Consider the following 26,872-nt stretch of genomic DNA (forward strand, 5'->3'; position numbering starts at 1 on the left):
GAGAGAAACAATCATTTATGAAAAAATAATAATCCTCTCCAAAACTGACTGAAACTTTCTCACCTCCTTATGGGTCTAGTACTTCCGAATACTTTTTGTAGTACACTCTCCGCTCGTAGACTTTTGTCCATAAAAAAATCTCGCGCTCAGTATCATACGGGCGTATCTACAATGATCGATTTCTCTTCATCGATTTTCTCTTTGGTTAATAACTTTGCCGGCAAGACATTTTCGGTTCTTTGTGTTGTTTTAGATATTAGTCCTAGTCGTTCTTCACCGAAACACACCGATAGGTCATCCGAAAATTGGTCGTATTTTCCGGAATAATCCGAAGAGAAGATCGATGAAGAGAAATCGATCATTGTAGATACGCCTGTATGATACTAAACGCGAGAAATGAAATTTGTATGGAGCCCCCTCCCCCCTTTCCCTAAAAAGTCTACGTGAATTATAAACAGGCCCAAACTAAATGAAATAATTTAGAAATAATGATTTGATATTACACATATACGCATTAGTAATCGCTCACATTTCCCGCCAATCATTTAGGTCAGCCACCGTATTTGGAGTGTTTAAGCATAGGAGGCGTTCTCAAAAAAAGGACACAGGCGGAGATGTTTTAATTCCATACTATTATCCAAAACGACTCGTCCCCGTTAATGCCACGTTAATACCCAGCTGATCCGTGCAATCGATTCTCCGATAACTGACCATCATCAACGTGTATAACGGTTCCTATTGGCGCGCGGCGTGAGATTCTTCAACATGTTTATACGGTATACGATGATAATGGTGACGATGATAGCAATCGGAGCTTATCAAGGCGCTATATAGTAGCCCCGATTGATAGGAGAGTTCGATAATTACTTGAGAACCTTAAAACGACAATGGATAATCCACCGGAACGGCAGTACTCGCGAGAATTCCGAGGGAGAAACATGAGCCCAGCCTAACCAATGAAGTAAAGCGTGGAATATTGTGAGGTGGTACAAAGTGCTCCTTAATTTGAATATAGAGAAACTTGTACTTTTCACTTCCTTTTAGTGCGGGTAAGTAAAAGAAACTTCAAATTAAAAAGTGGATAGCTGTTTCAAGTAGTGTTATTACATTGAAAACGTGGCAGTCATGTGAGTTACAGGTTTTGTCTTTGTGAATTTGATGTTGTTGCTTCTTGACTACTTTTACATAATATTTTTGAGGTCTCTTTAGCTTCGATACTGGTCTTGAATAATATATTCTCTGTGAAAATAAGTGTCTACATAAAATCATGAACGTTTACTGTACTCACTGCAAAAATTCGCATGCTGCACAAATCACAAGCGTGGTTTCGCTAGGGGTGACCGTTGGTGTGACTGATTTCTGGCCGATAAGCGTTTAAAGTTAATGTTCCAAGTTTTAACGAGTTCAAACTTTAATCGTTTCTGAAAAATTTGAAACCTTTGACTGCATTTTTTGCTGTTCCCTTTTCTAAAATAAGCTAGGGGCAATCCATGCGTAGGTAATCACAACGTCAGCTCAGCTCAATACTGAAAGACCCTGATAAAAGCCGCAATTCATCACACGATTTGCACCTAAACGAGTGCGAACTGATTACACCGTTTTGTTTGTATACCTTCAGCTCTTCACCGCGGACAACTGCACCGATGGGTACTTCCAATTGGAATAAGTTCCTGCTCCTGTTCTGGAAAAACTGGATCATACAGAAGCGGCACTATGTGCAAACCATTTTTGAAATACTCATTCCGGCGTTGGCGTGCGCTGTTCTAATTCTCATCCGCGGGCTGGTGGATCCGGAAGTGTACCGAGAATCTACCGTATGGAACGCTCTTCCAACCGACACCATAGAACATATACTGTGAGTATGCAATTGAATGTTGTTGGAATAAATCCAATAAGGTGGTAATAGAGAAATATAGTTCTAAAGTTTTAAAATCATTCAGAAATGAAAATGTATGTGATGTATTGTAAAATGTAAATAATTGAAATCCAACGAACCATGACCAATAGACCTCTTCATAAAAAATGAAATTTCTCTAATTCAGCCAGTCACCCCCACATCTGAATTCTAATGCTGAAACAAACTTCTGGTCAAATTTTCAGCTAAATTGGTGAGGAATTCGAGGTGCCTCAAGTCAAAAATGTGTTTTTTGGCCTTTTTTTACCTTTAAAAAATGCCCATGAAGGCTAGAAGCCATATAAAATATCGCGGCCGCCAGTAAATGAAAGATTTTTCTATTCCTTACAACTTTTGTGAACATTATGTGCTGATCGGAGAATGTTTTGATCATATTCTTTTGATTTTTAGTCATGCAAGTACCCTAAAAAGTTACATTTTTCAACAGTTTTTGTTCTACGAAATTCAAACACACAACTTTTATAAAAAGTACCAAATCATTAAATAATTACCCACATTTTTCTGAACAATATTGCCATACATCATTTTCTTATCCGATCTACGAAAAAAATCACAAAAATCGAAAAGCAGAAGCTTTCCTGAGTTTTTCGATATCTGGGGTTGACGCAACTGTTGGCAGACAGAATAATGAAACATAGTAGCTTTGCTTTTTCTTGATGATTGCGATGATTGATCATTGATTCAAGTGACAGGTAGGCACAAGCAAACATTTCTTTAACAAAAGTGACGTATAATGTGGCACAGTAGAATGTGAGGATTGGCTCAGATGGTAAGTCTTTGGACTGGCAAACCAAAGGTTCAGAGTTTGAGTAACGTAATTTTTATCGTATTAGCATAGCAGCATAGCATTGAACGTTTGAACTAGGATTTAAAATCGTTGCCATCTCGCAAAGATCAACACAGATTTGCGAAAATTATACAGTTCTTCTAAGAAACAAACATTTTGATGGAATTGTACGAAAAGAGCTCGAAACTGATATCTGTTTTTCTATCAGATAGTTTGTTTTACAGTTCGGCCAAACTACATTGATGGCCAGAAGATTGTGTCTATACTTATGATAGTATCCTTTTCTGCTGTAATAACAAATTAAATACTAAATACTTATTCAATTACACTAGTTTACAGCATTTTTGAACTCGGTAAACTGATGATCGTTTTTGGTGTAAAATCATGCCTTGAGTTCGAAAACGCGAAGGAAAAAAAATTACAGTAGAGCGGAAATTTTTTCGACTTTCTATACAAGGTTGATGATTTGAAATCGTTTTTTGTTCTATTTTTAAGAAAAGTCGCTCACTTCACACATCTTATTCTCCGTAATCAATGCTCCGATTGAGCTGAAATTTTTACTGTAACTCGCCTACATATGATACGTTAAATAATCGCTGAGAAAGAATTTTTAAATAGTTTTTTTTCTAATTGAAAAAAATTCATTTCTTCATATATTTTTGGAAATTTGGCTAAAATTTAAGCAGATCGTCCCCAAAACTCGCCAATATCTTGAATTTCATCAACCTGACTCAAAACCTGCATTTAGATGATCGAATGGTATTATATTCAGCTCTTAATTTACGGAAAAAGATTTAAAATTGGTTGAGCAAAACGCAAGATATTTGAATTTTCTTAAATTCCATATTTTAAAAAGTTGTAAAACTCGATATTGAGCTTTAACTCTAAAACTGTTCTACTTTAAATTTTTTGAAGCACGGTTTAGAAATCAGCGCTAAATTATGCTTCAAAAGTTTTGGTCGGTAACAAAAGTTCACGACTTTCGTTTTATTTTGTAAACTAGTGTTATTTGATACTGATTATGCTCATCCAAACTGAACTGTATCTGTCGCACTCTGGGGCATGAATGAAAATACACGAAAAAAAACCTGTTCCTGATTTGGTGTCTTCAGAGAAAATATTTCTATGATCAAGGTCGATATTCTGAGCGGTAGTAAATTTTTATTACGTTATTCGCATAAAAGTTTTATAAAAAATTTTGGCCAAATTTCATTTTAGCGATATGGTGTCTTCGACAAAGTTTTTTGGCTATACAGGGGATAGACAAAATGATCGGGACAGGCAAAATTTTCACTTTTCAAAAAATGTTCAATTAGCTGTAACTTTTCGAAAAGTGCATTAATTATTCTCAAATTTTTACTGTAAGTTCTTCAACTAGTTGTGTATTAGTGGGCAAAATTTGGAAAAGATCGGGCAATTCTTCACGAAGTAATAACGATTTTTGAAAAATGTAAAATTATCCGATAGCCAACTTTGAGCTGTTATATCTCCGGATTCAATGAACCGATTGCAATGAAATTTTGACCATTTAAGACTTATATAATGAGCTATGAAAAAACATTGACCTAACATAATATTCTTAACACGGAAGAAAATTATAAGGATTAGATTATTTTTCTAATAAAACACCAAATTATCCAAAACATCAACATCGTTACAAAATTCAAGATGCAAATTATAGTTCATTTAGTTTCCCTCTAAATGACTTATATATAAATGCGTTTTGAAGTAAAGTAACAACATAGCCGCCAATAAATTGAAAAAGTAATGAGATGCATATTAAGAATAGACCAATTTACTAAAAAATCGTGAAAAAAATAAAATCCCTATAACTTTTTTGCTTGTTAAAAATTTCAAGTTGAGTCAAATGTTTTCAAGAGTTCATTATATAAGTCTTAAATGGTCAAAATTTCATTGCAATCGGTTCATTAAATCCGGAGATATAACAGCTCAAAGTTGGCTATCGGATAATTTTATCTTTTCCAAAAATCTTCATAACTTTGTGAAGAATTGTCCGATCTTTTCCAAATTTTGTCCACTGATACACAACTAGTTGAAGAACTTACAGTAAAAATTTGAGAATATTTGATGAACTTTTCGAAAAGTTACAGCTAGTTGAACATTTTTTGGAAAGTGAAAATTTTGCCTGTCCCGATCATTTTGTCTATCCCCTGTATGTGCTGAAAAAGTTTGCTGAAGACGTCATTAAAGTATGTCTGTAAAAGAATTTAATGTGCGTTTTTTGAGGTATAATAATAAAAAATGCTAAAATAAATCATATATCGAGGAAATTAATTGGCAAAATAAAATATAGGACAAAATGTATATAGGACGTTCTTGCTGTCGGGCAAGTTCGGGCAAGTTTTTTCATCGTCAATCACATAAAAAATACTACGTATTCGTCTATGAAGACGCTCCTATCCTATATTGTATTTGCATTACACCAAACTCGTTCAAGAACGGCGGTAGATGTACAACTGCCTGCCTTGAATTTCTGCAGTTCTCCATATCGTCTTATTGTTCATCAGAACCGTCAATTCTTTTGTGATTTTCCCCGCCTATGCGTGTCGCCAGTGGTTAATTGCATGGGTCCCCCGCAAGGCTATGAGCTTAAGCCCTCTGCTTTGCCCTTAGGCCTTTACAATTACGTGGCAAACATCGAAGAACGGCGTGTGCAAAATTGCTTGTTACGACAGCTTGTGAATCACGCCGTGGTTTCTATATCACCGGATAAGAGGCGGAAGATCTGTAAGGACCACTGGAGGATATACTCTGGATAGTTAGTCTATAGACTGTAGTTGGGCTAATGGATCAGGAACGCACTCAAGCACTTTCACATATCTGGTCTGGTCTCGACTATACTTACTTGATACTTGATGGGCTACAACTCGCAGCGGTGAGTCTACGCCGAATGAAGTATCCGCCTCCACTGGTCTCGGTCCTGGGCCAATCGCTTCCAGTCGCCCTGAACGTTTAGAGTCCTTAGGTCTTCTTCAAATGCAAAAAAAAAACAACGAGTAAAAGGTCGAATCCGACCTCCCCTTCCTGGTTCGCTGGTGAATGTGATATGATTGGCTTGTCGTTCCTCCGGCCCACGAGCTATTTGCCCAGCCCACCGCAGCCTGTCGTGTTTTATCCGCTTCACTATTCCATCTCTTTATATACTTCATAAAATTCGTAGTTCATGCAACGCCACCAAATGCCATCCTTCAGTTTACCGCAGCACTTTACGTTCGAAGATTCCAAAGGCTCTCCGATCAGCTTCTCTCAACGTCCACGTTTCATGACCGTATAAAGCAACTGGAAGAATCAGAGTCTTGTACAACGCGAGTTTTGTCTTCGTCGAAGACCGTAAAAGGCCCGATTTGCAGCCGCAATACATCTTACCTCGCGGGTAACATCATTATCGCACGTCACTAGAGTACCACGATAAACAAATTCGTTCACAACATCAAACTTTTCACCATCTAGCACGACTTTGCCACCACTACCATGGCCGGACCGACGTTGGCCACCATCAATCATGTATTTGGTCTTAGTGTTGTTAATCGTCGCAGTCTCTCCCTTAAGGGGCTGTCCATAAACCACGTGGTCATTTTTTTTGGGACTTTTCACCCCCCCCCCCCCCCCCCCCAGCCGGAAAGCCATGTTCGGTCATTATCTGCCATAACTCGTTTCTCTTCACTGAATCGTACGCCGCCTTGAAATCAATAAACAGATGATAAGTCTGCAAGTTGTATTTATCAAGAATCGGCCGCAGGGTGAACATCTGATCCGTTGTTGATAGGCCCTTACGAAAACCCGTCTGGTATTCACCGACGAAGGACTCCTCAATCGGCCTCAGCATGTGAAACAGAGTTCCGGACGCTGAATTGAGAAGTGTTATTCCTCTGTAATTTACGCACTCCAGTCGATGCCCTTTTTGTATAGAGGGCAAATGAGACTATCCAACCAACTAGCAGACAGTTCTTTATCTTGCTATATGTTCAATATATGTAGGGGAGGAAGGGGTAACCCCGTCACCTTAAGCATTGGGATTATTCAAAATTAATGTATGAGGTTATTTGATATTTTAACTGCACAGAATGTTTGATTTATTAGTATTTTATAAGGTTTGTGCATTAAAATTTTCAAAATATGTTTATTCTACCGAATAATGTACATAACACAAACATATTAAATATTGATGTTGTTAATGCAGGGCGGGTAAGACCGTCACCCCTATGGGGTAAGTCCGTCATACCTTTTTTTTTCAAGATACTTTTGAAGATTTCAATATGAAAATGATTCCAACATATTTTTGATGAGTTGTGATGGTTTACCAATTATTCTTATCAGTCGTTTTTTTTATATGATCGTTAATTTTAAGATATATGCGACATGCTGCCAAATAAAGGAAAAATCTACTTAAGCAATCATGCCGTTGTTCTCCATGTACATCAGTATAACTGGAAAGAACAGCCAATGATTTCACCTTTCGCACCGTTGTAAAAAGTACATACCACCAAAAAAAAAACCTCGCTCGTTCTCTTTTTCTTTTTTTTTTCTTGGCATTACGTTCCAACTGGAAAAAGCCTGTTGTTATGCTTGTTCTATAAGCACTTCCACAGTTATTAACTGAGAGCTGCCTTTGCCAATGGCCATTTTGAATGTGGATATCGTGTGGAAGGCACCAAGATATCCTCTAGTATATGCCCAAGAAAGTGAAGGAAGTTTCCTTTACGAAACTATCCTGGACAGACTGGAAATCGAACCTTCACACACACGGTCATACGCTTGATATAACGATCGGCTCCGTAAAGCGTTAAACGTTATTGCGCCTCGATTAACTGAACTAGATAAAAATAATAATGATTCTATTTTACCAGCCCTAAGGTGATGTCTTGAAGAATCACTGGAGGAATACGCGAAGAAATCCCAAAAAGAGTTCCTGAAAGAATCCTGGCCGATGAGTGACGGGCTTACCCGAAAAGCCACCTTTTCTCAAATTGCACCGTAATTTCTGAAAAATTGTTGAAACTGACCTTTCGATGAATCTTGGCACTAACGAATAGTACAGATGAGAATACATGATTGATTAATAGTAGTTTACGCAACAAGGTGCAGAATGAAGATTTTTACAGCACGAGTTGTACACTTATCCAACGAGGCTTGCCGAGTTGGATAAGTACGACGAGTGCTGTAAAAATCGAGTTCTGCACCGAGATGCGTACAACGTTTTTTGCAATTTCATAAATTACCACTTGAGGATAGTTTTTAACAAAACTTTTACATCAAACAGCACACTGATGTTCATAGCCATGTTTAAGAAAGCCTGATCATAGCAGGTTATACTGTGCAGTTGTCTAAATTTTTCAAACCTGCGTCCAGAAAGCATCAAGAAGTTGATCAAAACTGAAAACAGTGCTGTAATGGTTCATTACACAACGCAAATCAGTGCTGTAATGAACCATTACAGCACTGATAATTTGGTGTGGGAAAGTAGGCCTTTTCCTGTCAGATTTGCGTGAGGTAAAACAGCCTATTACGATGAGAAATTGCAAAATAGTTATTTATGCAACAAGTTGCAAAATGATGATTTTTTCAGCACGAGTCGTACATTTATCCAACGAGGCTTGCCGAGTTGGATAAATACGACGAGTGCTGAAAAAATCGAGTTTTGCAACGAGTTGCATACAAAGTTTTTTGCAATTATGAGAAATACCCTTGAGTACGATCATTTCTGACTGTCCACATTCCACACACGTTTCAAGCGAAACCACGTGCGAGCATCCATGCACGTCTTTTTTTTAATCAGGTAGGCTGTGTTCATAGGTGTCACAAGAGGTCACAAGTATTCGGAGTCGCGTCATTAACGAGGGTTGTTTGCTGCAGCTGCTTCTCTCTCTACGTATGTTCGGCTAATCAAATCAGAATTGAAAGCTTCTATTCAGGTTCAATCTGCCGAAATGACATAGAAGCAGCCATCGAATCGACATAAGGCTACGGAAGAACATTAGTGTTAGTGAAATGTGTACCCTTGCAAAAGTGCCGAAAAGCAGTACTTTTCGGCACTCTTAAGAGTGTTGAAAAGTAGTACTTTTCGGCACTATTGATCTAGTGAAGAAAAGTAGGCCGTTTCAGCACACTTTCGACGATTGAAAAGTCCAATCTTATGGCACGTAATTGCAAAAAATAAATTTCTATACTGGTTTTGTAGTCTAGAGGCTAAATTCTACCGACGAAAAATTACTTCCACCGTTGGTGCAACAACGTGTGCGTTTGTTTTGTTTATTTTCTTCGCGTTTGACAGGTCAATGTTGGTACCATGTGTCTCAAAAAAGTAAAAAAGGTAAAAACAAATAAGGTATGTGGCCAAAAAGCTACTAAATAACTATTTTCTGGTAGAATCATTGGGGTGACGGGCTTACCCACCCTGAGGCTGCGGCCAGAGTGGACGCGTCACGCGGCGCGACGCGGTGCGGCGCGTTTTTGATGCGGTTTCCAACGCGGCTTGATAGCCAGAGTGAACGCGGTGCAACGCGTCTGTTCGTAAAGTAAACTGAAAAGTTTTCATAATTTCCGTCACCTTTGCACATGAGTACATGTTATCTGATGGAAAATTTCCAAGAGATATGTGATTATTGTGCTCAACCTAAAATTAAAAATAAATCATTTATCTAAATTTACCCTCAAATGCTATTTACTTCAGATGATTCAGAAGAGATATACATTTGGGACAATGGTGATTCCCTAACCTCAAATCTACCCGTCCTACAGGTACAAATTTTGAAATTTTATGAACTAGTGAGCTTGTAGTCACAGTTACCACAGGGTTGTATACGTAAAAAATGGCGCCCCTTGGTTTATTTTTAAACAGCAAGGCAATGGAACAAGTTTGTTAACTCAAAAATAGTGTATTTTTATTTTGAAACTATTTTTTAAGCTTACAATCTAGTAGAATACTTTGAGATAGTAAAATAAACGAGAGGGTATCAACCCTTTTTATGCATGAAACATGGGTAGGGCTAATGTGAAAGCTCTGCTTGTAATGGGTGTAGAATGACAGAGATTTCGATTATTTCCGTTAAGTCTTTAGTCATAAATTTGAAGAAATTACTGATTTTGTTTCGCATAATAGGTGAAAAGTGAGGTTACGAGACGCCACCGTATAATAAACATGTGGTATTATTCATGTTAATATTTTTTATATTCACATTTGAATACATTTGAAAAACAATTTCGTAAAATTAACGTCATGGTTTGGTAAAAACGGACGAAATCCACACAAAAATACAAAATTCTCCGCGCGAACCGCGTGACTTCCGCATCAAAAACAGTGCATGCACTGTTTTGTCGTGCGTCGCGCGGCTAAACGCTTTCCGCTTCGCATCGTTCCGCGCGCACTCTGGCACGTTATGATTGTTTTCCTTGTATTCTAATGAACGGAGTTCTGCCGCGCGTCGACGCGCGACCTGTCAAATGCCGCATTGCACCGCGCCGCGCAGCGTGACGCGTCCACTCTGGCCGGCACCTGACGGTGTTACCCGGTTTTCCCCTATGTGGGAGAGTTGATGCAGCTTCTCACTGCCGTACTTGAGAAGCTCGGCCGGGAGTTCGTCCTTCCCAGCAGCCTTGTTGTTCTTCAATCCTCTAATGGCTGTCTTGACCTCGTCTAGCGTTGGAGGTTCTACAGCTTGTCCGTCGTCATCGCTTCAAATTCCGTCTATTGCTCTTTCATACCCAGCTTCAACAATACTTCTAGACAAACATTTGAAAAGGACCTATCTGCTTTGCGTAAACAAACATGTTTTTGTCTCTGTAGGGCCCATCTGCATCCACCAACGCACTTCAACACCCTTATCAGAAAGAGTGTTCTTCAAGCTATCTGTTAAGGGTGTTGATGTGCGTGGGTGGATGCAGTTGGGCCCTACCCGAGCAGGAGAAAATAGCTGAAGAATAACTAACTTAGGTATGGAAAACCGAATACATTTCATTTATTTAGTTAACATCAAATTCATGATAATACTGAATCAACAATTTGCCGCCATAATACTCGATTTGCAGCTGCAGCTCTCCAACGTCGGTCACGCCCAACACTCGCCAGCTCTCGCTCCACCTGGTCCGCCCATCGTGCTCTCTGCGCTCCACGCCTTCTTGTACCAACCGGATGGTTAGCAAACACCAACTTTGCAGGGTTGTTGTCCGGCATTCTTGCAACATGCCCTGCCCACCGTATCCTTCCGGCTTTGGCTACCTTCTGGATGCTGGGTTCGCCATAAAGTGCAGCGAGCTCGTGGTTCATCCTTCTCCGCCACACACCGTTCTCCTGCACGCCGCCGAAGATCGTCCTTAGCACCCGTCGCTCGAAAACTCCGAGTGCTTGCATGTCCTCCTCCTCCTCCTTATTAACGTCTTGTACATGGTACATTTGGTGCGGGGGTGAATCTTTTTTGACCGCAGTTTCTTCTGGAGCCCATAATAGGCACGACTTCCACTGATGATGCGCCTTCGTATTTCACGGCTCACGTTATTGTCAGCCATAAGCAAGGAACCGAGGTAGACGAATTCCTCCAACACCTCGAAAGTATCCCCGTCTATCGTAACATTACTGCCAAGGCTTGTCCTGTCTCGCTCAGTCCCACCTACCAGCATGTACTTTGTCTTAGCCGCATTCACCACCAGTCCGACCTTTGCTGCTTCACGTTTCAGGCGGGTGTACTGTTCTGCCACCGTTCCAAATGTCCTAGCAGTAATATCCATGTCATCCACAAAACATACAAATTGGCTGGATTTCGTGAAGATCGTACCCCGGCTGTTGAGCCCGGCTCGTCACATAACACCTTCCAGGGCGATGTTGAATAGTAGGCAGGAAAGTCCATCACCTTGTCGTAGTCCCCGTCGAGATTCAAATGAACTGGATAGTTCACCCGAAATCCTTACGCTGTTTTGCACACCGTCCATCGTTGCTTTTATCAGTCTAGTCAGCTTCCCGGGAAAGCTGTTCTCGTCCATAATTTTCCATAGCTCTGTGCGGTCGATACTGTCGTATGCCGCTTTGAAGTCGATGAACAGGTGATGCGTTGGGACCTGGTATTCACGGCATTTCTGGAGGATTTGCCGTACGGTGAAGATCTGGTCCGTTGTCGACCGGCCGTCGATGAAACCGGCTTGGTAACTTCCCACGAACTCATTTACTTTAGGTGAAAGACGACGGAAGATGATCTGGGATAGCACTTTGTAGGCGGCATTCAAAATGGTGATCGCTCGAAAGTTCTCACACATTAACTTGTCGCCTTTCTTGTGGATGGGACAGATTATCCCTTCCTTCCACTCCTCCGGTAGCTGTTCGGTTTCCCAGATCTTGACTACTAACTGGTGCAGACAGGTGGCCAACTTTTCCGGGCCCATCTTGATGAGTTCCGCTGCGATACCGTCCTTACCAGCCGCTTTGTTGTTTTTGAGCTGGTGGATGGCATCCTTAACTTCCCTCAGCGTGGGAGTTGGTTCGTTCCCGTCCTCTGCTGCACCAACATAGTCATTTCCTCCGCTGCCTTGGTCCTCCGTGCCTACATTCTCTTCGCCATTCAGGTGCTCGTCGAAGTGCTGCTTCCACCTTTCGATCACCTCACGTTTGTCCGTCAGGAGGCTCCCGTCCTTATCCCTGCAGATTTCGGCTTGCGGCACGTAGCCTTTGCGGGATGCGTTGAGCTTCTGGTAGAACTTGCGTGATTCCTGTGAACGGCACAGCAGTTCCATTTCCTCGCACTCCGCTTCTTCCAGGCGGCGCTTTTTCTCCCGGAAGAGACGGGTCTGCTGCTTCCGCTTCTGTCTGTATCGCTCCACATTCTGTCGGGTTCCATGCTGCAGCATTACCGCCCGCGCTGCATCCTTCTCCTCCAGAACCGCTCTGCACTCCTCGTCGAACCAATCGTTTCGTCGACTCCGTTCTACGTACCCGATAGTGCTCTCAGCTGCGTTGTTGATGGCTGCTTTGATTGTACTCCAGCAGTCCTCTAGAGGGGCCACATCGAGCACACCCTCGTCCGGCAACGCTGCCTCGAGATTCTGCGCGTATGCGGTGGCGACATTCGGTTGCTTCAGTCGCTCTAGATCGTACCGGGGCGGCCGCCGGTAATGTACGTTGTTAATAACGGAGAGTTTTGGGCGCAGTTTAACCATCACCAGGTAGTGATCGGAGTCGATATTAGCGCCACGATAGGTCCTGACGTCGATAATGTCGGAGAAGTGCCGTCCATCAATCAGAACGTGGTCGATTTGCGATTCCGTTTGTTGTGGTGATCTCCAGGTGTAACGATACGGGAGGCTGTGCTGGAAGAAGGTGCTACGAATGGCCATGTTCTTGGAGGCGGCGAAATCGATGAGGCGTAGGCCATTTTCGTTCGTCAGCTGGTGGGCGCTGAACTTTCCAATCGTTTTGTTGGGGCGTGTGGTACGTTCGGAGCTAAGATACCATATTGAGAGCAGCTTATATTTCAAGCAGCTTCAATAACTGCAAATTTATTAAAGAATAATTAATTTCTATATAATTCAAATATAAACACTAATACATTGTAGTATCAGCTCACGGACAAGTCACCCAACAACAGCGCACAAGTCATACTTCTTCCACCTATCGCGAACTAAAATGCACTGCTCTTCGTTCTCAAATCCTATAGGCAGCTACGGCGGCGCCCGACGTTCTTGCTTCAGGGTTGCCAGTTCCACAAAGAGCCTAACGTATAGGAACTATTCGCAACATTCCCCCCCGTGGAACTGGTGACAATTGAAGTTCATCTGCTGCATAATTTTGATCAGGAACTCCAAAGAATTTGATAATGTTACGCGCACGTAGTGAACCTTCTTCAGATGGCAGCACCATACCGTCGTAGAAGCGAAGCGTGGTAGGTACAAGCGAACCAATCGGTCGTCCACTGTTTCAACGCTTGGAATCCTACCTACCCATTGATAAGCTTGCCTGGGATGATATCCACCGGGATCGAACAACAGAATTTTCAACAGATGACGATTGCATTGCTTGCTGCGGCGACGACGACGACGGCGGCGGCGGTGGCGGTGTTGCTCTTTCATCGTTGGATGTGGCTTTCGACAGGCTACCCGTATCTTTCGTGCTGCAATGGGCATTGCGTTTTGTTTCTCCTGCTTGTGTGCTGATGACGAATCAGCTGGTATTGTTTTGGTGTTTGCTCCTCTCTTTTGGGGGGACCGATCACCGATGCCGATGTTGCGTGAAACAGCAGATATCTTCATCAAGATCATTGGTTGCGAGTAATGTTCGTGAGACTGTGCTGTTTCTGGATTCGATACTCTAGTGCAGTCTTTTTGCGGCTGGGTGTCGTCGCATGGCGCATTTGGTTTTATCACCTTTACTTTGCAGTCCGACTTTCCACTATATTGCCGCATCACTGCTTCTTTTCTAGCGCTGAAATCCGATTCCATTTTTCGTACAGCTTCCCTGAACTCCTCGTCGATTTTTGCGAGATCTTGCTCGTAGCGAAGCTCCATAATTTTCACCCTTTCATCGTATTGCTTCCGCCACAACTCATTCTTCTTTTCTAGAAGGGAAAGCTCTTCTTCTACACTTTCCATGGCGGAATGCTTTTTGTGGAATACAATTTATTGAAGTTTGTTGGGGCGTGTGGTACGTTCGGAGCTAAGATACTATATTGAGAGCAGCTTATATTTCAAGCAGCTTCAATAACTGCAAATTTATTAAAGAATAATTAATTTCTATATAATTCAAATATAAACACTAATACATTGTAGTATCAGCTCACGGACAAGTCACCCAACAACAGCGCACAAGTCGTACTTCTTCCACCTATCGCGAACTAAAATGCACTGCTCTTCGTTCTCAAATCCTATAGGCAGCTACGGCGGCGCCCGACGTTCTTGCTTCAGGGTTGCCAGTTCCACAAAGAGCCTAACGTATAGGAACTATTCGCAACAGTCTGAATTCCTCCTCCTGGCCTACCTGAGCGTTTAGATCCCCTATGATGATCTTGACGTCGTGGTTTGGGCAGCGGTCGTACTCGCGTTCGAGCTGCGCGTAAAATGCGTCTTTGTCATCATCAGTGCTTCCGGAGTGAGGGCTGTGCACGTTTATTATGCTTATGTTGAAGAATCGGCCCTTGATCCTCAACCTGCATATTCTTTCGTCGATCGGCCACCAACCGATCACGCGCCTCTGCATGTCGCCCATCACTATAAAAGCTGTTCCCAGCTCACGTGTGTTGCCGCAACTCTGGTAGATGGTATGATTACCTCTAAACGTTCGCACCATAGATCCTGTCCAACACACCTCCTGCAGCGCTACGATTCCGAACCCGCGGTCCTTCAGTATATCGGCGAGTATGCGGGTGCTCCCGATGAAGTTGAGAGATCTGCAGTTCCACGTACCGAGCTTCCAATCGCAAGTCCCTTTTCGTCGCTGTGGTCGTCGCCATTGGTATCGGTTCGCATGCTTCTCTTGTTGATTTTCCGGTGCTAGTCTTTTTTACGGCTGGCTCGCAGGGCCTGACACCAACCCACTAACCCAGGGAGCTGGGCTTACCTTCCCGGAAGCTACGGGTTCTGCATTGGCATTTCCTCCAACTACAGTGCTAAATAGCTAGGCTCGAGCGCCAGTCTTCGCCGGGGGTGGTGTTTTTAATGGGCGCCCAGGAGATAATATTTTACCTGAGCTTCCACCCCCGGAAAACCGAATACCTACAACCTGAATGAGGTATTAAGTAGCCCTGCATAAGAGGTAAAATACCTAAAATAATAACTGGTGTGTATTATGTGCATAACGCGTGAATAATGACATTAGGTATGGCAATACCTAAATAATAATCGGAGATTTTTCCATACAAATAGCGATTTTCCCATAACTGAATAATACCTCAATCAGTCCTCAACACCAAATCAATAACTCGTTGAGGTATTGTATCAATACCTACAAAATACCAAAATAAGTTATTTTCAATACCTGGACAACCGACCAATACCTTGTCTTGGTATGATACCTGACTTTGGTATGCTCCAGTAATGTGGCAGTTATTCATTCCTGCTCGGGTACAGAGACAAAAACATGTTTGTTTACAAAAAGCAGGTAGGCTTTTCTCAAATGTTCATCTATACTTCGAAGTGCTCTTTCCACTTGGCATTGTTTTCCCTATCAGCAAGTTTCCATCACGGTCGTTGGACATGACAGAAGAAGGTGCTGTTTTTCTTCGCACGCTATTGACAGTTTCAAAAAACCTCCGCATATCATTCTGTTCCATACTCTGCGCATGAGCAATCACATTTGCCGCATCCTCTTTTTTCTTTTTGCGGTTAATTCATTTGTCGGCTATTCTTGCTTCCCTGCTCTGCTGGGTCCTCGACACCAGTATCCGGATTTTGGCAACATTCTTTTCATCCGTTTCCCTCTGGCACTCCTTGTCGTCCTAGGTCGTCTTTTAGCAGTGCCTAACACCTCCCGTGCTTCCGTACTCATCGCTCCGTGGATAGACTCCCACAGAGTGTTGAGATTATCGCTCTCGTTGATTTCAATTATCCGGTGATAGTCAACTAACGCGCCAACTGCTGAAAACCTGTGGACGTTGAAACGCATCGATCGCTGGTTCCTAGAGATCGACACGGTTGATAACCGAGCCCGAATCCTACTAACTACAATAAAGTGATCTGAGTCGATGTTGGGACCCCTAATAGTTCTAATATCTATGACATCCGAGAAGTGGGTTCGACTATAAATTGAGTATCTCCCAGACTTTACCAGTTGCACCAAAGTTTTTTATCTGACCATGAAGCAAGAAATCCATGGATCCACTCCGTTCTTATAACATTCACAAAAAATGGTGCGAGCATGTTCAGCCACGCCACTTGCGAAAAAATGATTTTCAAAAACAAATGATTCCACTGGTTTTGATGTATTCAATGAATTTTTTTTTTCTTCTAAACCATAGGGGGAAAAATCTGCTCAACAAACACCCTAACAGGAAGGTTAGGGTAGTGTGGGGTTTAGGCCGTCTTCTACAACAAAAGTAAAAGTCAGGACTACTCTATCCTCGACCCACTAAAACACATTCCTATGGTCGCCAAACCCTTCGTCTCTCCGGAACCACCAAGAAGGCATTGCTTCAGAGAGGGGCTACATAGTGCACATCGCATCCTCAAGGTTAGCTGCGTAGCCTGCAGCAACGAACATCGATGACTCGTTTTGGAGAGCCCATCACGGTAGCATGCTGGCTAAGGTGGCCCACACTTGGTCGGCGTTCAGTCAGACCGGACCATCTGTTTTTCAATGGTTTTGGGGGAATGTCCTGCAAGCACTTGGGATATCAAATCAAGCACATTATTTTCTGAAAAACTGTAGTTCTTTTATGTAATGACCCATCTGCATCCAAGAAACGTCGAAAAATTCAGAGTTATCGTATTTCTTCGCTTATCTTTACCTGCCCAAAAAATCGCGTAGTCCACTCTGACTTAAAGCCGACCACTTATATGAAAAACAAAAATTTCGAAAAATGCCAAGTCTTACCTCCTAAATCAGTTGTTTTGAACTCCCAGAAACTACGTTCAAAATTGCATAAATTTTAAGTTTTCGAATTTTGCCGCTAGGTGGCGCTGTAAGCGTTTAATAACACTAGTTTACAGCATTTTTGAACTCGGTAAGCTGATGATCTTTTTTGGTGTAGAATCATGCCCTGAGTTCGAAAACGCGAAGCAAAAAAATTACAGTAGAGCGGATTTTTTTTCGACTTTCCATACAACGTTGATGATTTGAAATCGATTTTTGTTCTATTTTTAAGCAACGTCGCTCACTTGACACATCTTATTTTCCGTTATCAATGCTTTGATTGAGCTGTTTTTTTTACTGTAACTCGCCTACATATGATATGTCAAATAGACGTTAAGAAAGAATTTTTAGATTGTTTTTTTCTTATTGAAAAAAATACATTTCTTCATATATTTTTGGAAATTTGATTAAAATTTAAGGAGGTCGTCCCTAAAACTCGCCAATATCTTAAATTTTATCAATCTGGCGCCAAACCTGCATTCAGATGATCGAATGGTATTGTATTCAGCTTTTAATTTATGGAAAAAGATTTGAAGTTTGTTGAACAAACCGTAAGATATTTGAATTTTAGTAAATCCCATATTTTTAAAAGTTGTAAAACTCGATATTGAGCCAAAACTCATAAACTGCTCTACTTAAAATTTTTTGAAGCACGGTTTCGAAATCAGCGCTAAATTGTACTTCAAAAATTTCGTTCGTTGACAGAAGTTCACGACTTTCGTTTTATTTTGTAAACTAGTGTAATCAAACCCTTTGGTATTATTATAGGTGACTATATGACAAACAACTTTGTCGAAGACCGCAAAGTGATCCAACGCCTGTGAAAAAAGTTATACCCTAGGCAAAGTGAGGCAAAGTATTGAGATTTCATTACAGTCAGGTTTTTTTTTTACGCGGGGGATACGTACCGCGTAAAAAAAAAAAACTCAGTTCAAAATTCGAAAAACCGCGTAAAAAAAGTCTCACCATTTCTCGACGAATCATGCAAAAATAAGACGATGAAATTTTTTTTTGTATGGAGTTTTCATTTACGCGGCCGCGTAAATCAAAACCGCGTAAAAAAAGACCTGACTGTATTGATATTATTTCTTTACATGCATTGGAAAAACAACAATAAAGTTTATCCTCACTTTACCTAGGGTATAACTTTGTTCACAGACGTTGGATCACTTTGCAGTCTTCGACAAAGTTGTTTGACATATAGTCACCTACAATAATATCAAAGGGTTTGATTATTGAACGCTTACAGCGCCACCTAGCGGCGAAATTCGAAAACTTCAAATTTCTGCATACATTTGGCCAAGTTTTCCCATACAAACTTCAAGCGTTTTGAGCGCCCCCTTAGGCTCAACCGATTTTGCTCAAATTTTGAACGTAGCTTCTGGGAGTCCAAAACAACTGATTTAGGTGGTAAGACTTGGCATTTTTCGAAATTTTTGTTTTTCATGTAAGTGTGGGCCACCTTAATCCGGACATAAATCTTCATTGCAACGCGGTTTGGAAATGGTCGATTGATATAGAATACTATCAAGTTCTAACTGTGAAAAATAAAAAAAAAGTAAACTATCAAGCAAGCAGAATTAAATTAAAGAAAAAACAATTGTCCTTTTTTTCAGACCCGAAGTTAACCCTCTGATAGACCCACCGATAAGCTTCGTTTTGGCATATTCTCCTGAATGTCCACTAGTTACCAGGATAGTTTCCAACGCAGCACAGCAAATACGGGAGCCACTGGACAGCGAACCCTTCCAGAATGCACTTCAAATGGAAAACTTCCTTCGCAACAACAACACTCTGGTGGGAATTGAATTCCCGGACAGCTATCAAACACTCAGCGAGCTTCCCGAAAAAGTGTCCTACTCACTGCGCTTCCCGGCTGAAATGCGAACCTTTCAGGACCAGTTCTCAGCATTCTGGGCCAATTGGTACACGGAGCTCATGTTTCCGCAGTTCCAGATAGCCGGAGCGAAAGATCGCGAAAGAGATGATGGAGGATATCCGGCGAATTATTTCAACGAATCGTTCATTGCCGTTCAGAGTGCAGTGTATCGAGCGATTATCCTGGAACGCGATCCATCGTTTGAATTCGAAGCAGTTTTATTGCGGGTGATGATCATATTCTGAAATTGTTAAAATGCTGATATCTAACCGTTTGATTGAATTTTAGAGATTCCCATATCCACCGTATTATCAGGATGCCCTGCTAGCCGGATTGGAAAATTTGCTGCCGCTGATAGTTGTGATCGCATTTTTCTACACGGCCATCAACACTGTGAAGTATATTACAGTGGAAAAGGAACGACAACTCAAGGAAACAATGAAGATCATGGGATTGTCCAGTTGGCTGCATTGGAGCGCATGGTTCGTCAAATGTATCCTGCTGCTGATGGTGTCGATTTCTTTGATTACTGCGTTACTTTGCGCAAATTTGACAACCAACAGCGAGCTGGCCGTGTTCGAGTATGCCGACTGGAGTGCTGTTTGGATTTATCTGTTTGTGTTTAGCGTCACGTCCATTTGCTATTGCTTCATGATGAGTACCATATTTACGAAGGGTAAGAGCATAGGGTCTGGAATGATTTGGGCAGAATATATTTTGGGCTGCATCCGCTATAAGTCAGCTAAATTCATACCTATTGACAAACAATTTTGTACACATTTGAATACTGTACTGATCAGTGTTGCAATTTTTCGACAGGCCTTTATGATAGCGATATTTTGCTTTTTTCATTTTCTCCGTTTTGGTTTTCCTGTCAATGTTGCTTTCCGATCAGCAACACGGGAGCGAAATGAAATAGGTATTCACACTCGCACGCAGCGTGCTGAAAGCGAGAGCTGACAGGGCTAAATTTCCATTCAATTTTCTGTAGTTGAGTGTTTTCACCCGTGGTAGCGTATAGGGCACTCACTCTCACAAGCCGCCGCTTGAGACGAATGGCCTTTCAGCATGAGTAGTGTGTGGATGATTGGGAATTGATCTTGTTGGGTCGCTCACGAATGGAGCTCTCGGACTCTGTCAGTTCTCACATCGAGGAATTGAAAACGACCGCCGCAGTCATTCATTTTCGGCTGAAAAACAGGCACTGAGACTGATATTTTGCAGGACTGGTACTGATATATTTATAAAAAGCAGAAATCAAAAGCTGTAGTAAGTGGTTTTCCATCATAACCTCTTGAAAACATTGCAACTATAAAATTCTTGTGTTTTCATATAATCGTTTCAGCCAACATCGCCGCAGGAGTATCGGGACTCATCTGGTTCATCATGATTGTGCCTTACAACATTGTATTTGCTAGCTATGATACCATCGCTCTTCCCGTCAAGTTAGCACTATGTCTGTTCTCGAACTCGGCCATGTCGTTTGGGTTTATGCTGATGATGAGGCATGAAGGTACTTCCAGTGGGCTACAGTGGTCAAACTTATTTGAGCCGGTTACCATGGACGATGACCTGACAGTTGGCTATACTATGATTATGCTACTGGTTGATGCTTTGCTGTATCTACTAGTTGCGCTGTATATTGAAAAGGTATTTCCTGGAGAGTTTGGTGTTGGGCAACCGTGGTATTTTCTTTTCACGAAAAACTTCTGGGCAGGAAATGCGAAAATTTCGTCAAAAATTAGCCCTGCCTACGTCGCAGACAACGATGCGTTGGAACCGGAGCCTTTGGACAAAAGAGCTGGAATACAAATACGGAATTTACGGAAAGAATACGATAAGAATAAAATAGCTGTGAGTGGACTGAGCCTCAATATGTTTGAGGATCAAATTACTGTTCTATTGGGGCACAACGGAGCTGGTAAAACCACCACAATGTCCATGTTGACGGGAATGTTCGCTCCTACCTCCGGGACAGCCATTATTGATGGGTTCGATATTAGAACAGATCTGGATTCTGTCCGAGGATCGCTTGGATTATGTCCACAGCATAACGTTCTCTTCGACGAGCTAACCGTTTCGGAGCATATTGAGTTCTTTGCACGACTGAAAGGCGTCCCGAAAGAAAAGATAAAATCAGAGATAGATCACTACGTTAAGATCCTTGAACTTGATGACAAAATAAACGCCCAGTCGCGTACGCTCTCTGGCGGAATGAAGCGAAAGGTATCCGTTGGAATCGCTCTATGTGGTGGGTCCAAGGTAGTGCTTTGCGATGAACCCACTTCCGGTATGGACCCGTCCGCTCGACGAGCTCTGTGGGATTTGCTCATAGAAGAGAAGAAAGGTCGCACCATCTTGCTTTCCACGCACTTCATGGATGAAGCGGATATTCTTGGTGATCGAATCGCAATTATGGCAGAAGGCGAACTGAAAGCAGTGGGGTCTTCATTTTTCCTGAAGAAACGGTTTGGAGTCGGATATAGGCTGATTTGTGTTAAAGATGAAGGGTGTAATTTCGAAGGATTGCAGAACTTACTGAAGAGATACATTCCAGATATTGAATGTGATACAGATATCGGAACTGAGTTGTCGTTTGTGCTCAATGAAAATTATACCTCGATATTCCAACATATGCTGCGAGACCTCGAGGATAATGCACATAGATTAGGTGTTAAAAACTATGGTATATCACTAACAACGATGGAGGAAGTTTTCTTGAAGTAAGTAAAGTATTGAACACATTTTAATTCTATAAATAGCTTAAACGTTTAAGAACTGCTGATATGTTGTAACACACATTTGTTCTTTTTTGGTTATAATAGAGTGGGTAGCGATTCATATGCCTTGGATAAGAAACTATCGTCAAATGAACGATATGAAACTGCTCCTGCATCAAACATGGCTTCAACAGTGAAATGTAAACAATTGAAACAAGATTTTGTGTCAACATTTCTAAAATAAACCATTTTCTTTTTTCCAGTACACGAGGAAAACGAATCCCTCCTGGGTGGATCTAAGCTCGTGATCAACCAAATTCGTTCAATGTTTCTGAAGAAAATGATCTCCACAAAACGAAGTTGGGTGCAACAGCTAGTGCAGGCACTGATTCCCATTTATTTTATGGTTGTCACCGTTGTGATAGTACGGTCGTTCCCAGGATTAAGCAACTTGCCTCCTTTGTCAATTTCCGTATACAATTATTCATCGACCACAACTTTATTAGAACTCAGAACACCGAATGACGATATCTTTAGAGGGTATCAAACGCTGTTTCAAGGTTATCCATCATCTCATCATTTGCAAACAATCAACAAAGATATGATAGACCACATACTGAGTTTATCCGATGCCAATATTGGGCTAGTAAATCGGAAGTATATGACTGCTGCCACTTTGGGAGATTCCAATCACACAGTGTGGTTCAACCCTCAAGGATATCACACGGCTCCTCTCGGAATTGATTTTCTTTACAACGCGTTGCTGAAAACCGTATGCCCTAGCTGTGAGATCAGGACGGTGAACAAACCTCTTCCGTATCGGCCTAATACAAGGGTAAGTATATTGGGAATATTTGATGTTTATTGAACAGAATATCTTATCAGCGATGTTCTCCTAAAAAAAACTTGGTTTATCATTTCAGTTCACCCAACTGCAAGCTGGTAATAATCTCGGATTTCAGCTATCCTTTAACACGGGATTCGCCATGTCATTCATCGCCGCCCTATACATCATGTTCTACATCAAGGAACGTACTTCGCGGGCTAAGCTGCTGCAGTTCGTGAGCGGTGTAAACGTGTTCACATTCTGGATTGTGTCCTTCGTTTGGGACTACTTCACGTTCATAATCACCGCACTAATTTACCTCGCTACGCTGGCTGCTTTCCAGGAGGAAGGCTGGTCTTCCGGAGAAGAACTCGGCCGCGTATTTCTGATTGTTTGCGTGTTTGGATTCGCTTTCCTACCAATAACCTATCTGTTCTCGTTCTGGTTCGAGATACCCTCAACCGGATTTGTGAAAATGATGCTAATCAATATATTCAGCGGATCGATATTCTTCACCGCAGTGTTCTTGCTCAAGTTTGAAACATTCAATCTGGAAGATGTGGCGAACGTCTTGGAATGGATTTTCATGGTATTCCCGCTATTCTCACTGAGTCAAAGCCTGAGTAATATAAACGTACTGGTCACAACTAAATCAGTGTGCAATCAGCAATGTGCAGCGATTCCATTCTGTACCGAGAGTTTTATTTGCACCCAGTTTCCATCCTGTTGCGACACGGAGATATTTACATGGAATACGAAGGGCGTCAATAGACAACTTCTCTACATGTCAGCAGTTGGATTGATTGGCTTCATCGTGCTCATTGCAATCGAGCTTCGCGTGTTTCAAAGAGTTTGGAACAGAAGATATCAAAGGGATCGTAGAACACTCCCTGAAGTTGAAAATGCAGACATGGATAATGATGTTTACAGTGAAAAGCAACGTGTATCCAGAATGTCAAAAAGGGAAATACAGGACACTAACCTAGTCGTGCAAGATCTAACCAAATATTATCAACGCTTCTTAGCTGTCAACCAACTAAGCGTGTCAGTAGATACTTCTGAATGTTTCGGACTTCTTGGAGTCAATGGTGCTGGAAAGACATCTACGTTCAAGATGTTGACCGGTGATGAAAACATATCCTCCGGCCAAGCATGGGTTAAAGGAATCAATTTGAAAAGTAACATGAACGAAGTTCACAAGCACATCGGATACTGTCCTCAATTTGATGCCGTTTTGGAGGACTTGACAGGTCGCGAAACCTTAAGGATATTTGCATTAATTCGAGGAATTTCAGATCAAGACATAAAAACCGCTTCTGAAAAATTGGCAGTGGAGTTGAACTTCATGCAACACATTGACAAGCGGATCAAAGAATATAGTGGTGGAAACAAGCGAAAGTTAAGCACTGCTCTGGCATTACTCGCAAACCCGACCGTCGTTTATCTGGACGAACCTACAACCGGTATGGATCCGGGAGCGAAGCGTCAGTTGTGGAATGTCATACTGAATGTGAAAAAGTCGGGAAAATCAATAGTGCTAACATCTCACAGTATGGAAGAATGCGAGGCACTGTGCACTCGTCTGGCGATAATGGTGAACGGTGAGTTCAAATGCATCGGATCTACGCAGCATTTGAAAAACAAATTCTCGAAAGGATACTTCCTGACCGTTAAAATAAGAAAGAATCCAATGGAGATGGCTAATGCACAGGGTGGACAAACCGTGAAAACATACGTGATGGAAAACTTTGAGGGAGCAATGCTAAGGTGAGATTAGTTAAACTGCTATAAATAAGATTCTCCGGCTGTTCGGGCTGTTTAGAAGTAAACTATCAGTGTTACCTTCTCATCCCGAACAACCTAGATAATTGGCTTCTTTAGTGGTGTTGAGATAATTCCATATTCTGAATCTGCATGCCAAACAGAGCCAAAATCCAAATTTTCATCAATTTTGGTGCCCGGGAACCTATTTAAAAATCAATTTGAAATTTGTATGGGAGCGATTTGTCGAATCACCCCTCGTCGCATTTTGTACTGAGCGGAGCTGTCAAGCAGTTGCCCAGCTGTCAAAAGGTGATTTCAAAATATATCTTTGAAATTGATTTTAGATACCAAAATAAAGATCTAAAAATCTGAAAAAAAACATAGCGGTTCAAAAAAAGGTGCTCTTTCGTTTAAAAATAGAAAATCATTGAATTTTTCTTAATTTAAAAACCCAATGTACCTATTGTGCTGTAACCGGTTGTTTTAACTGACTAAGGGTCTGTTCCGATTGGAGAATTAAAATTAATTTCCACTTAAACTTGACAGTTCGATAATTATTTCCTTAGGAGAACTGTCAAGTTTAAGTGTCGAGCTGTCAAATTTAAGTAAAAAATAATTTTAATTCGCCAATTGAAACAGACCCTAAATATTACTTCACGGCAGTTTCGATAGGTCTCAGTCAAAATGAAACATAGAATTATATAGGGGATGGCCAAAATGTTTGGGATAGGCAACTTTTTTTTCTTTAACAAAAAAAGTTCAACATGCTGTAACTTTTTATAGAGTGCATTAAATATTCTCAAAGTTTGACTGTTTATCAGCCTATTATATGTGCATTATTGGTACAAATTTGAGATCGATTAGCCTTTCGCAAAGTTAGAACCGTTCTGGAAAAACACTATTTTTCAGACAACTATTTTTTAAACTGTCATATCTCGGAAACCAGTGAACCAAATTGAATGGAATTTTGAACGTTTATCGACAATATATTAAAACTTGATACGACGTTATAAAATGAAATATTTTCTCACGACGAATAAAGTAATACCGGGTTGACATTTTTATCCATATAGAGGAAAATAAGTCAAATTTACAATACCACACAACAATTACTAAATGTGTCTTATTAGAGATAACTTGAGAACAGATGAAGAAAATCTTTGAATATCGAAACTAAAATTTAATGTCAATGATGTAAAAATTTTACATATTTTCGAGAAAGATCCAAAAAGTGTCAATCCATGTTAACTTCTTTCAACGTTCAAAATTGCCTAAGTTTTAATAACTTGTGGAGCATTAATATATTGTTGACAAACGTTCAAAATTTAATTAAATTAGGTTCACTGGTTTCCGAGATCTTCTTCTTCTTCTTTCTGGCTCGACGGTCCAACTGGAACTTGGCCTGTCTCGCTTCAACTTAGTGTTCTTTGAGCACTTCCACAGTTATTAACTGAAGGGCTTACTTTGCCTACCATTGCATGAATTTGTCCATTGTGCGGCAAGTACAATGATACACTATGCCCAGGGAGTCGCGAAAATTTTCCCGACTGGAACGGGTATCGTACCCGCCGTCTCCGGCTTGGCGATCCATAGCCTTAACCACTAGACTAACTGGAGACCCCGAGATATGACAGTTAAAAAAATAGTTGTCATAAAAATAGTGTTTTACCAGAACGATTCTAGCTTTGCGAAAAATTAACCGATCGGGCTTAAGTTTGTACCAATGTTGCACATATAATAGATTGACAAGAAGTCAATTGTTAATAAACTTTATGAAAAGTTACAGCATGTTGAACTTTTTTGTGAGAGAAATAAAAGTTGCCTATCCCATACATTTTGACCACCCCCTGTACATCAAACTAGCGTAAATGAGCTATGGCATTTTAAAGAATAATGTTTTGGAGGGTCAGTAATCAGTCAGATTGCAGTTAATAGTATATTCAAGTTCTCAAATAATCGAAGTTCTAACGGAAGGAGTGATAATACAGATAAAATTACAATTCTATTTCAATTGCCATTTTCATTTCAGGGAAGAGCACCAGGATTCTCTAACATTCCATATTGCCCAGTCCAGCATGAAGTGGTCGACAATGTTTGGACTAATGGAAACTGCCAAGCAAACGTTGGAAATCGAAGACTACGCACTAGGTCAAACCTCGCTGGAGCAAGTGTTCCTGTTTTTCACAAAGTACCAAAGATTAACGGACGACAGCTAGGATCCACCCGCTTCTAACAGACCAAGCCAAAATAAATAATAAGTTTAAATGATTCATTCATTTCATTCATATATCCAAACTCACATGTGGTTGTACATTATATCGACACGTTAATCCTCGTGGTGTATTGTAAATAAACGCCGTATCTACGTCACGTATCAATCTCCACTCACGATATGAGTGCTATCTAATCCGATAAATG

General features: G+C 41.2%; 2 protein-coding genes across 2 annotated transcripts; one reads left to right on the plus strand and one right to left on the minus strand.

Annotated features, from left to right (window-relative positions):
• Positions 1 to 821: 821 nt before the first annotated feature.
• On the plus strand, positions 822 to 26,842 carry LOC109420142 (phospholipid-transporting ATPase ABCA3). The gene is made up of 9 exons (XM_029868510.2): positions 822 to 1,049; positions 1,619 to 1,855; positions 18,882 to 19,371; positions 19,433 to 19,820; positions 20,490 to 21,867; positions 21,970 to 22,064; positions 22,128 to 22,699; positions 22,788 to 24,457; positions 26,484 to 26,842. Exons 2-9 carry the CDS (start codon positions 1,644 to 1,646, stop codon positions 26,668 to 26,670), a joined length of 4,992 nt encoding a protein of 1,663 aa, XP_029724370.1. The 5' UTR covers positions 822 to 1,049; positions 1,619 to 1,643; the 3' UTR covers positions 26,671 to 26,842.
• On the minus strand, positions 13,121 to 14,654 carry LOC134291674 (uncharacterized). The gene is made up of 2 exons (XM_062859746.1): positions 14,462 to 14,654; positions 13,121 to 14,403 (listed from the first exon to the last, which is right to left on the minus strand). The coding sequence occupies exon 2, from the start codon at positions 14,289 to 14,291 to the stop codon at positions 13,431 to 13,433; it is 861 nt and encodes a 286-aa protein (XP_062715730.1). The 5' UTR covers positions 14,292 to 14,403; positions 14,462 to 14,654; the 3' UTR covers positions 13,121 to 13,430.
• Positions 26,843 to 26,872: the final 30 nt, after the last annotated feature.

This window comes from Aedes albopictus, chromosome 3, assembly GCF_035046485.1.
Source record: "Aedes albopictus strain Foshan chromosome 3, AalbF5, whole genome shotgun sequence".
NCBI lineage: Eukaryota > Metazoa > Arthropoda > Insecta > Diptera > Culicidae > Aedes > Aedes albopictus.